Here is a 12,516-nt window from a genome sequence, read left to right on the forward strand (position 1 = left end):
GTCCAGTCAACCCACAAACCAACGTGACAATTTCCAACTCTTACAGAGTTTGTGAAGCTAACGTTGGACAACAGTTAGTCCACCCATTCATCTTCAATAAAGCCGATTCCAGCTGATTTGGGGAGAAAGTACACCTGAAAAGACAGGACCACGTTGACAACTACAGTCCATTTAAAACACAGGTGTCAAACTGTTTGTTAGTTCAGGGGCCAAAGACACAGGGCCAGACCAGCCCAACAGTCTCATAATAACCTTTAAATTTACATTATAAACTTTTTCTTTGTTGTGGCTCAGAGTATACCTGCTGAAAATATGTCTACGTGTTAGTAAAAACAAAGGTTTATGACCAAAAATGACTACAATCTCAACATAAAGCCAATTTTATGAAGCTTTCTCGTGCAAAATACAGTGAAATGTCAAAAACCAACTTGTAAAACCTTTGCATTCTGCATGTTTTTACAAACTCACCGTGACTGCATGGCTTTTAGGCTAATGCTAGTTAGCTGTCTTTCATGGCAGCGTCACGAAATCTAGGCTCGGGTCTCAGGAGAACACGAGAAAGAAAAGCCCCCAAGTGAGAATCCAACTGGAAATATTATCACAAAAGTGCTAACAACTAATAATACTAACCATTCTGTTCACCATACTGTGTACTAAACAATGTATTTGATCATTACGTCTCCATATCGTGAGAGAACTCAGAGAGAACATGCAAACGCCAAACAGAAGCGATTCAATACAGATTTAAAACTATTCACTGAGAGTCAACATTCATTGTTCACCTGATAGCCCACATACTGCCACTATAAATACCAAACGAGTCAGCAGGCCAAAGTCTGCCCTTTCAGAGATAAACGCCGGTGAAAGTGGGTGAATAAACCCTCAAATCAGCGGGTCGGTCATGGAATGTGGAAGTAGTTGACAATGAATGAGGATGGCTGTGTGAATCCGTACCTACTCAGGGTCATAGTACGACACTGGAGCAGACGATTAAAGGCCAGGTGTTATGACAAGTTCTGGACGACTGTTGGAAGGTATCTCCCCCTAAATTACAGGTAAACTGAAACAGAGTAAAATCACATGTTTGTACCACAGTTGTCCACCTTGTTGTAACTGAAGACACTTCAGCTGAACTCACTGAGTGAATCAGTAAGTTAGACTGACACCACAACTCAGCTCACAGCAGTACGATACAGGTACAAATCAAAATATTTGAATGTCGTGAAAAACTTCAATATTTTTGGGTCAGTCAGTTCAGAAAGTGAAACTCATTTGTTCTATAGAATCATTATACATAGAGTGAAATATTTCAAGCTTTTATTTGTTGTAAATGAAATGAAGTGAAATAAAATGAAAATACTTTTATTATCTGTATATCATTATCTGTAAGCCATAATCATCACAATTACAAGAAATAAAGGCTTGAAATATTTCAATCTATGTGTAATAAAGCTATATAAAATAACAGTCTCACTTTCTGAAATGACTGACAGAAAATATTGAACTTTTTTATATTCTACATTTTCTAGATGTGCCTGTATGTCTGATACAGCAAAGCTGCCGTGTGGAGTACCCCAGGGATCTGTCCTGGGAGCCTCTCTCTTCTTGCTGTACATATTCCTTCTTGGTCAAATTATTAAAATTGAATGTCTTATCATTGCTTTGCTAACAACATCCAGATATCTAGTTCTTTGAAAGCTAATTTCATGAACTGGCTTCTTTTGAAAAAGAGATGGTGAAATTGCAATTCACTTTAGTTGAATGTGAAAACTGAAACTTTGATTGTTTTGATTTGTTGTTCACGCGTCCTCTTTGACACTTCAATGTCGTTTGAGCTTCACTTCAAACAGCTGGTCAAGAACGATGTTTATTGTTTGAGAAATATTTCAAAATCTAGACTGCTGGTGACAAAAGTTCAACTTGAGATGAATATCCATGCTTTCGACGCTTCTCCTTTGGATTATTGTAACAGTCTTTTTATTTGTCTTAACAAATCAGCTTTGGTTTGACTTCAGACTGCATAATGCGCAAGAGTTTTAACCAACAGACGTTCTCACACGACTCCAGTCTTCTCTTCATTGGTCTCCAGTAAAGTTTAGAATTTATTTCAAAATGTTGGTCTTCTCTCCAGTACATTTCTGACCTGTCGAAGACTTCTTCACCCCTTGCTCTGAGGTCAGCAGGTCAGTTCCAGTTACTCCCACACACTCGGTTTAAAACTCCTGACGGATGAATCATTTCAGGCACGGAGACGATGGATTTCCCTCCCACGGTTTCAAAAACATCTCAAGACACTTTTATGTCAGAGAAGCTTTTGATTAACTCAGTGTCCAACATGTATTGAGTTTTATTGTGTCTGATGGTGACGCACCTTGTGTTTTTATCTGTGAAAAGTGCTATGTCAGTAAAATTCACTCACTAACCCAGAAGTTACTTTTCCAAGTAACTGGTAACTCTGGTAAAACTAGTAAAGAATATTTATTACAGAGGTCTTCAACCTTTACGAGCAAAATTGTAATTCAAGAAAACTTTCCACCCAATAAATGTGCCTGGAGCAACGCAACATAAAGATAACGCAGCTTATGAACATATATATATATATATATATATATATATATATATATATATATATATATATATATATATATATATATATATATATATATATATATATATATATATATATATATATATATATATATATATTGACCTTTTGCTATATCTACCAAAAGTGTAGTTATGTTTTCTAAATTATAAAAGTACAGAATTACAGATTTTATATTTTCATATATAACAGTTTAAACCATTTAACATAGAATAGAATAGAATAGAATAGAAACAAAAAGAGTCCAGAGTGGGATCAGTCTTATGCTTCTGGCTGTCGGTTGATGTCTGTAAGAGGAGGCAGTGTCGTCCTCCGCCCTCCGTTCCTGTCCTCGCGCTGTATAGCTTGTGAAGCTCTCGAGGTCAGAATGGGGTGTTTGGATGCCTTATAGAAGTTCACCAGCAGGGGGCGATGGAGAGAGGTGAACCTGCTGTAAGTCTCTGTTGGGCCTTCCTCACCTGACAGAAAGTTTGAAGAGACCAGAGGAAGATCAATGAACCTAAAGCTCTCCACTTCCTCTCCTCTGATGGAGGACACGCTGCAGTCGCGTAGGATTTCCTGAAATCCACAATAATTCCCTTGTTTTAATGGGATTTATCTCCTGGTTGTTCTGGAGCGTCGATCATCAGGTGTTTGTTGTGTGTGTGTTGATCTCCATGAAGCTGAAGGACTCTCAGCTCAGGCTCTCACAAGGTCAACGCTCAATTCTATTTACCTATTTAATCAGCCAATAGCGTTTGTTTGTTGAATTTGTATCTGGATGAGGCCACGGTTCACTTTATTAAATAAAGGGAAATGGATGTGATATATGGTTAAAGTTGGATTTTCTGAAACAAAAAAGTTATTCAGAACATTATTTATATTATTTATAATAAGGTATATTTATATTTAATTTATAAATGCTTGTTTGTTTTTTTAATCATGGTTTTACATTAATCCACAGCTATCAAGGGACTGGAATGAATAAAATGTTTGGACTTGTTTCTATTCCTTCCTTTTTTACAGGGTACAATGAGAAAGTGCTGAATTATTGTATTTTTTTCTCCTTGTTATACATATCAAACTGAAAGAAAGAAAGAAAGAAAGAAAGAAAGAAAGAAAGAAAGAAAGAAAGAAAGAAAGAAAGAAAGAAAGAAAGAACGACACTAGTAAAATACACAAACACATGTTTAAATTAACTTAAATGTAAGTGGGAACCCTGGCTTGGCGCAGCAGCGCCAGGTCAGAAAAGTGCACCAAACGACGGTGACGCTGCGTTAATCTGCGGGATTTACGCAGCGCGGCCGACGCGCGGCGCTGTTTCTGCGCTGCGCCGTGATCCCGCAGCAGGCCCCGTCCTGTCTGCCTGCCCGTCTCTCTTTCTCTCACCCTCCTGTCTTTCTTTCCTCCTCTTTCGCCCTTCATTTCTTTCTTTTCCTAAACGACCCCCCCGCCGCGCAGACCGGGTGAGACAACCCGGAATCCCTCAGAGAGAAAGTGTCGATCAGATCATGAGCGTCTGCTGGAGACGTTAAAAAAAACAAAAAAAACACGAGTCATGGCCGATTTTCTGCTTCCAGCACGAGCACTAATGAGCGGATCGAGCTGTGTGCTGCTTGCATTTCACTCCACTCATGAATCCAGTCAGTGTTTCTGGAGGCAGGAGGCGACGGCGTGGATCATTTGTAGAAACGCCACATCGCCACCGGGTGAACCGGGGAGGTGTTTTTATACCTGAGACCCCATCCCCCCCCCCCCCCCCCCCCTTTTTTTTTCTCTCTCTCTGTCCCCTCCTGACTCATCGTCCTCATTTCTCTCATATCTGGAGGTTATTCCCACCAACAGACACACGTCCAGATCCGTCCGCCTCACGAGGAGATTCAGGCTTTAACAACTTAATTCTGCACGACGCAAAGCGCTGGTTCACTGGCTGCAAATGTTGCGTTTCTTCAAAAAATATAAAGATACATTGCGATCAGACGTGCGTTTTTGGCACACATACACCAGAGGATCAGTGTCCCCCCCCCCACCCCCACCCCCAACCCCTCCCTTCACCCCCACCCCTCGTAAGACAGTGACTTTGGAGACATTGCATGTGGAGGAAATGTCCCTATCGCCTCCAGAAAACACTTCCAGAGCGCAGCGAAGGTGCGCTTTATGCCTCACTTTCTCCGTGGCTGGCTGAACTTTAAATCCTACATATATTAACACTTTGTGGCCTGTTTTTTCTTCTTCTACTTCTTCTTTTTCTCCCCCCCCCACCCCCCACCCCCCTCCTCCTCTGAAGGCTGGAGGACTCCATTTTGAAGGGGACCGGGTGTGTGCAAGCCAGAGACTGTACACAGCAGCTCGCCTCGTCTGGTTTTCCGGGTCTGCACCATTTCACTGCTCCTCAGACGTGCTGGTGGACTCTTCTTTTCATTTATTTCTCGTCAATCTATTTATCTATTTGTCTTGTCACATCTCTCCATGTGTGCGTCTCAGTTGTGGAGGTGATGCCAGTTTGGCACAAGTTGTGTCATGTCATTGGTGGCGAGAGTGTCAGTTAATAATTGATGCTCGTAATTAAGAAAAGGGGCGTGGCGATTTATTTTTAGATGCTTTTTTGTGTGTTATATATGGTTGTCAGCTCAGATTATTATTAATTTTTTTTTTACCCCACCAGTCTTCAGGATTTACGGCCCCTTCTTGAGCTCCACGCTGTGGACCGGCTGGGGAGGGAGGCAGTGACGCCTGGCAGTGCGCACAGCGCACAGAGCACAGATCTGACTTTCAAGGGGGCAGGCAGAGTCTGCAGGCAGGAAAGAGCCATGGCACAGAGGGTTATAAAGTTGTAGTTATCATAAAGCTGGAAAAAAAGAGGGGGGAGTTCCGATTTTTCTTCCAGGGGCCGCTGGACCAGGTTTTAGCGCATGTAGCCAGAGAGGAGGAGGAGGAGGAGGAGGAGTGAGGAGGGAGGTGGTGGAGGGAGAGAGAGGGAGAGAGAGAGTGAGTACGTTTCACAGGATCCAGGCCTAGTAGTATTGCCGCTGGGACTCTCCTCATCCGCTTTCAAAAAATTGGAAATTGGCACATTTAGACGCCAAAATGAGCGGCGGGAGGTTCCTGTGTGCGGTGGCTCACACCGGAATGGTAAGATTCTCGCGACGGATCCCGTGTCATCCGGTGTTTTCCCCGTGATTTTGTTGTTTGATGCACATAGCCTGCATCTGTCGGGAAGGGAAGCCTGTGTGTTTGTGTCACTGCGTGTGTGTGTGAGTGTGTGTGAACTTGTTGTGGGTCTTCGTCTCTGCGCGCTTTGTGGCGTTTGCGTGTTAATGTCTTGTGCAAAAACCATTGAACCTCGGACGGACGACAGACTGACAACACACACATGCAGCTGCACACACCTACACACACACTCGGACGCACGCACGCGCAGTCATGCACACGTGCGCGCGCACACAGCCGGGTCCATTTTATCTCTCGTCCGCGGCGCCGGTGCGTTAAAAGAAAAACGTGCGCTCGATTTCGACATGACGCGCTGTTTGTGGCTTTATTGACGATATGCACGCGCGTGTGTGCGCGTGCGTGCGGGTTTTAAGGACTGACCTTATCCCCGCTTGATGTCATTTTCGTCTTATCGCGATAACATTCCTGAAAGGGTTTTTTTTTTCATGGATTGGCTGCGGCGTTTGCGCAGAATCTTCTTCCCATTCTAAGAGAAATGTCACATTAGGTCGATCCGCTCGTCGGCTGTGAGTGTTTACGTTTTTATTCTGACTGGCTGGGGAGGCAGGATGTGTTGTCTCTGCAATCTGATGTCGAGATGATGCTTTTTGATCTGCCACTTCCATCAATAACTGGGAATTTAAGTTTATTCAGGCTGCAGCGATGCTTTGGGGTTTTATTTATTCAAATCCAGATTGTAGGTAGAAATATAATTAGATATGGTATTATTAGATAATAGAGGATTATCAAACGGAATAGTTACATATGTATGTTATTGTATGATTGTTTGTCCTTCTAATATTCGATGTCTGTGTTTCTTTTCCAGGGAGGAATCATGCCAGCATGAGTGGGCCCTACACAGGCCGTGGCAGGGAGACTCAACAGTTCAGCTGCCCTTTGACCCCCGGCCGTGACCTCTCCGCCCACTCCGGCCCACCCAGACGACATGATCACAGGACGGGCCTGACCATGTCGGCCGCTGCCTCGTCCCTCAAGCATGCGTCCGTGTACGGCTTCGCACAAAGGGACCGCACCTCCTCGCCTGCGTCCACCTCGTCTTCCTCGGCCTACAGTCCCCTCCGCAGGCTGCAGCACCTCACCACCATGGTCAGCCAGCCCGACCTGGTGCTGCCCGTGATGGAGCCGGAGGCCGGCTGGGATTGGGGGGCTCACAAAAAGGAGAAAGTGGTGGAGAGGGACTCCTGGGCTGATTACTCCAGCACCGCGACCACGGGCAGGGACGAGAGCTTTGGTAACTCCTCCTCTGGACAGAAACAACCTGAAGTCCAAACTGGAAGTAGAAACACCCCGGCGGGGGCAGCCACGAGCTGTGACTCTGTGGCACCGGAGAAGAAGACGGAGGGTTGTTTCTCAGGCCCGCCGAGCCCGGCCTTCTCTCTGGATAGCAACAGCCCCTTCGCTAACGGCCTCCTCCACTTCGAATCCTCTTTGTTTGAGGATGACGATAACGACGAAGAGCAGGGGGCCACTTTGCCAGTCGCCGGCACGCAGGACAAGCAGGAGAAGACGGCGGACGTCGTTCAGTCCACTCCGGGAGATTTAACCTCGGACTCCAAGGATACGGCGGTGTCGTCGGCCAAAGTGGTGACGCGCTCGCAGTCATCGGGTCAACGCAGGAGATACTGGGACAGCTGGGAGGACGAGTGGGAGAGCGACGCCGAGCTCTTCCTGTTTGAGGAGGCTTTCTTAAGGCACACAGTGGCAAGTTTTACCCTCACTACCTCCAATTAGCTTCACAAAACTCACTCAGTCATTCTTTTGCTTTAATAACTGATATTGACCTGATGCTAACAAAACCTTTTCATACACGCTGACATTGAACACTTCACTGTCGCTGACCTGTCATAACCAAACACTGGCCTCTTTAGCAGTCACTCTGAATAATCGGCAACGTTGAATTAGTTTTACTCTGAACTTAAGGCCCCATTTACAGGTTGTCAAGTGAAAACCCCAAACTTTCATTGCGTCGTCTTTTATAGGTTGTTTACATTTCTTTTTCTCCACTTTATCTGTAAGTGTGTTGCTCTCTAGCTTATCATATCATCTCTTACTACAGCAGCTACAAACGGAAAGCCTCACTTCTAAATTTGGATCGTCTGTATTTGTTTACCCCTGTAATTTACTTAAAAATCACTCATTTACACCTTAACTGTCACAGCGTTTGACGAAATGAAGATTTCTATGTCAGAGGGAGAAAAGGCATTGAGATCTTCGGAGGTACTAAAAAGTCTGAGAATGAAAAAAATAACAGAGATGATGGTGGAGTGGTAAGCTCTCCTCACATTGTGAAGGACCCCAGTTTGATTCCAGGCCGTTGGGGCTTTTTTGCTGTGGAGTTTGCATGTTCTCCCTGGTATAGAGTTTGATTGTGTACTCCGGCAAAGACATTCTCCAATAATGACACGACAACGCTTTCAAGTGAGAACAGAAAACTCTCTTTGCGTTTTTGGGTGTCCGCGCAGCGACAATGCTTTGTGCCACTGAAAATGCAACTTTTCAAAAACACTTCAACTCCGTTTCCATGTAAACAGTTGCTACTGCACATACACATCACAGCCACAGTAAATAGTTTGTCTGCACATGTGCAAGTAGTTGGACAATAAGAACAATGTTTTCCTCCAGAGTGTCATGACTCCCAGTCCATATCCTCCTGGGACTTGCTGGTTTTATAGTCGACAGTCACAGTAATAACAATCCAACTAGTTTGTCTGTCCATTCGATCGTCCATGTTCTTCCATTGTTAGTTTTTATAGCGTATTGTTCTCTCGTGTGTGTGGTTTCATTCCAAAAACAACCATGCTAACTACATCGTTTTCAACGTTTTTGCCGTTTCCATGGAAACGGACATCGTTTCCGCGTAATCGCAAAGGTTTTCTGAAACGAAAATGCAAAAATGACACATTATCACTTGTCGTTTAAACGGGACCTGAAATCTCTGTTTTCACTTCCGTCAAAAAATGGTGCCAAATGAAGCTCGTTACATACGAAGAAGGACTTTTGTCTGAATCACATGTTTTATTCAGGCAGCGGTGGCCTAGAGGTTAGAAAAGTGGACTCCCAGAGCTGATGTGTCACCACGGTGGGTCCCTGAGCATGACCCTCGACCCCCATCAGCTGCCTGGAGCGCCGTCATGTGGCTGCACCTCCAAATCCTAGAAATAGGATCTGGTCAATGTGGCTTTGTAGACACCTGACATCTTCACATCTGATAGGTTATATAAGTTTGGTGCAAAAAAAAATGAAGATGACCATAATAAATGAAATGCTTCATTGAAGTATTGTCGGTGTCGAAGTAGTTTTACAGAGCTCACCTCAACGCAGCAAAGGAGAAATGCAGTAGAATTGTTCACTGGTGAAACACAATGTAGTCAGTACAATTTGTCAAACGATCTTTAAATATAAACGAATGGATAAAAACAAATAAAATCTTTTGTTCATTCACTCATCCGTTTCACTCCCCATATTATCCAGCTGAAAAGCAAGAAAAGTCCCGGCTCCTCCAGTGTGCAGGAGTTCAGTGAAATAGTGACAGAGGTGCTCATCATCAACGACCACTTTGGACAAATACTGAAGCGAACAGTCCGATCGGTGAGACCGCAGCTCTGTAACTATTCAACCAGCTAGCGTCGGTACACTCTTTACTCATTTATTTAAACTTCTATTTAACCAGGAAAACCTTGTTGTGACCTGATGAAAGACAGCAGCACGAGCCAAACTCAACAATCCAACTTTGTCGTCTGTCCACACGAATGTCCTCCTTCTCCCATTGTTAATGTTTGTAGCGTATTGTTCTCTCCTCGCAAGTGTGTGTCGTTTCATTCCGAAAACAAACAGCAGCACAAACTCGTGGCCTGGCATACTAACTAGTCCTACGTCGGTTTCAGCGTTTCTCCCAGTACATTGTCGTCAAAACGCCGCCGTGTAATCGCCAAACTTTTCTGAAATGAAAACGAAAAGAACGATGCGTTTTCACTTGAAACTTTGTCTTTAAACGGGACCTAAATAGTCATTTATGAGATTAAAAGAAATACGTTTTTGGTGTGGACTCTTGGAGTAATGTATATATCCTGATCAAACTTGCATCTCAAGAGATTAAAAAGCCGTAAAATAGATAAGGGTGTGACGAGTGTAAGGTAATGAATTCGCCACATTTTCTGCTTTTCTTTGGCGTCCAAATAATATTTGATTCATCTTTTATTATGAGAAGCTGAACTGTCGCCTAACGTGAGAAATTGTGGCGTGAAAGTGTGTTTAAATTCAAAGGCATTGACTTATTTTCAGCCAAACTGGTGGCATTAAGATCAAACCAAGCATTGTTTTTTAATAACTAACCTGTCAACATTCAACAAGGCCCCGGTCAGTGTTGCGTCATCAGTCTGGGCCCTGCTGCATGCCAGTCATAACTCCGGCCTGATCGTGTTCCCCTGCTCGTCTTTTCAACACACTCTTTATTTACTCAGACATATTGAGCCCACTGTTGTCACGAGGTGGTGAAACGTTTCTACTGTCTTGTGGTTTGAAGTCATACAAAAGCCAAAAAGCCAGCAGAGACCGGGGGTTGGTCGGCAACTGAAACCTTTGATCCTTTTGGTCTTATTTTGTGTTTGCTCCAGTTCATTTCCCCAGCTTCGGTAGCTAACGTAGACTTTTGTGTGTGTGTCTTGATTGTTGTGTTGTCAGCAGCAGACTAGCCTAAAGAAGAAGTCTTTACCACCTGTGAAGTTCGTCGAGGGTGAAATAGTTTGGGCAAAGTTCAACCGGAGACCGTGGTGGCCCTGTGAGGTGATTGTTGACCCCGTGCAGGGAATCTATCACCGGGTGAAAGGTGGGCCTCAAACGCCGTCGAATGGATCACTTTTAATTGTGTTATATGTATGAATCGTACTATTATGCCAAGTTGAAGATTAATCAAGTTGAGCAAAACAAGGAGGATAGTTGAAACCTCCAGTTTGGTGTTTATATTAGTTTTTTATAATTTTAAAGCAAGTTTATGCTATTTTGTCTAAAGAGAAAGACCAAAGATGTTGAAACTGTCTAAATAGTGGAACAATTAAAAAAAACTATTATTATTATGATGATGATGATGATTATTATTCATTTATTTCAGACATATATACACAAAATACAGATATGCTTTAAAATTAAAACTTTTATATATGACACTCCTGTAGAGACCAGATTAAACGTGACTGGTCGGAAACACTTGACTACAACGATTTTTGAAGAGATTAGGCTGGGGTTTTTTTGCTGAAGATTGATTTGTAAGTAATTTGTCTCTTCCATCTTGAAGTTCCGACTTTGGGAGCAACCCAAAACAAAGTGATTAGAGATTATATTTTTGTTTTTCCCACTACGAAAATAGGAAGAAGCTAAACTCAAAGTCTACCAATAAATCATCAATCAACCCCCTACAGAGGACAATGTCAGCTATGAATAAAGTACACAGTGACGAGTGAAGCAGCCATAATAAATCACAGCAATCCATGAGGCACAGCGCTTACCCTGAAGCGTTCATGTTCTCATAGAAAAAGTTCCTGAGGGTGTTTACAGACATATGTAATTTGCTCATCTTGTCACTGACCCAATGAATTAACTCTTGATCGCAACTTTAGAGAAGCGCATTTTCAAAGGCAACATTGCTTTCTAGATTCCTATTTATTGTCGCTCTTAAGGCTGAGTTGGTTGCATTCGATGCCTCCTACGTGGCTGAAATCTGTGTTTCGCTGTTGCCTCAGACCCCAGCGACCGGCCCTGTCGACTCTACTACGTCAAGACCTTTGGGGAGCCGGAGGAGCTCGTCTGGGTGGAGGAGAAATCAACTCACACGTTCCACGGAGGATTTGAATTCGAGCAGCTCCTCCTGCTGCACAGGAGAGGGAAGCAAAGGCAGCAGAGCAACAAATACACTGTAATCACAATCTTATAAATAACGAGACAATACTTGGATGCCACAATGAAGAGTTGGTGTGAATCCTCATTCTGTTGTGTGAGCAAAAAGAAGGCATTCATACTTCACTCAGGGGCCCCATGAAGCAGATGTCAGTGTGACACCTGACACCTAAAAACAGTAAAGGCGGCTGGTTCCAGATTTCATCAACCAATCAGGCTGAATTGCAACCCACCCCTCTAGTTCACCAGTTACCTGAAGCTGGAAGTGGAAGGAGGGGAAGGGTTTACATTTACAAGCAATTTCTAATTCTATAAAATTTTTAAATGTTCTTTCTGGCAAGATGAGGCTTCAGATGTCTTGCTGTTGGATCAAAAGAAGACAACAAGTTCATAGAAAATATATTTTTCAGTTGATGGGGTAGGTAAATAGAAGTACAGACACTTTGGTGAAGGGGAAAGAAAAAGCAGTAGGTGTAATGATAATCCAAATTAACGTCTTGAGTAAAAGTGAAAAGGCGTTACAGCTGTGAAGAATTGCCCTTGAAGGTCAACTTCAAAAGTATATAAATGAGACCATGGATGAAGATGAATGTATAAGGCTGCTTACAATCTCCATCATCAATGTGTACATTATGAATCTGTCTTGCATGCATTGATGAATGCCCAAAATCGATAACCATATTTGTATTTGTCCATTCCTTTCAGTCTGAAATCAGTCTTCCTGCCGAGTTTATGTGAAATATTATCAATTATTTTGACTCCTATCAAACTGTATGTTCTTTATTATGACAGAAAGCTTGCATATAAAAGTA

At 43.2% G+C, this 12,516-nt stretch overlaps 1 protein-coding gene across 1 annotated transcript in view; it reads left to right on the forward strand.

Moving 5' to 3' along the window:
• The first annotated feature begins 5,306 nt into the window (after positions 1-5,306).
• The window catches only part of nsd1b (nuclear receptor binding SET domain protein 1b), a 30,801-nt gene continuing 23,591 nt past the window's right edge, over positions 5,307-12,516 (forward strand). Inside the window, exons 1-4 of the mRNA XM_080482773.1 lie at positions 5,307-5,716; positions 6,621-7,516; positions 10,499-10,640; positions 11,551-11,723. Coding sequence (XP_080338899.1) covers positions 6,638-7,516; positions 10,499-10,640; positions 11,551-11,723 — 1,194 coding nt within the window. The 5' untranslated portion in view covers positions 5,307-5,716; positions 6,621-6,637. The remainder of the gene's footprint in view (positions 5,717-6,620; positions 7,517-10,498; positions 10,641-11,550; positions 11,724-12,516) is intronic.

This window comes from Lipophrys pholis (genome assembly GCF_963383615.2).
Source record: "Lipophrys pholis genome assembly, chromosome: 16".
NCBI lineage: Eukaryota > Metazoa > Chordata > Actinopteri > Blenniiformes > Blenniidae > Lipophrys > Lipophrys pholis.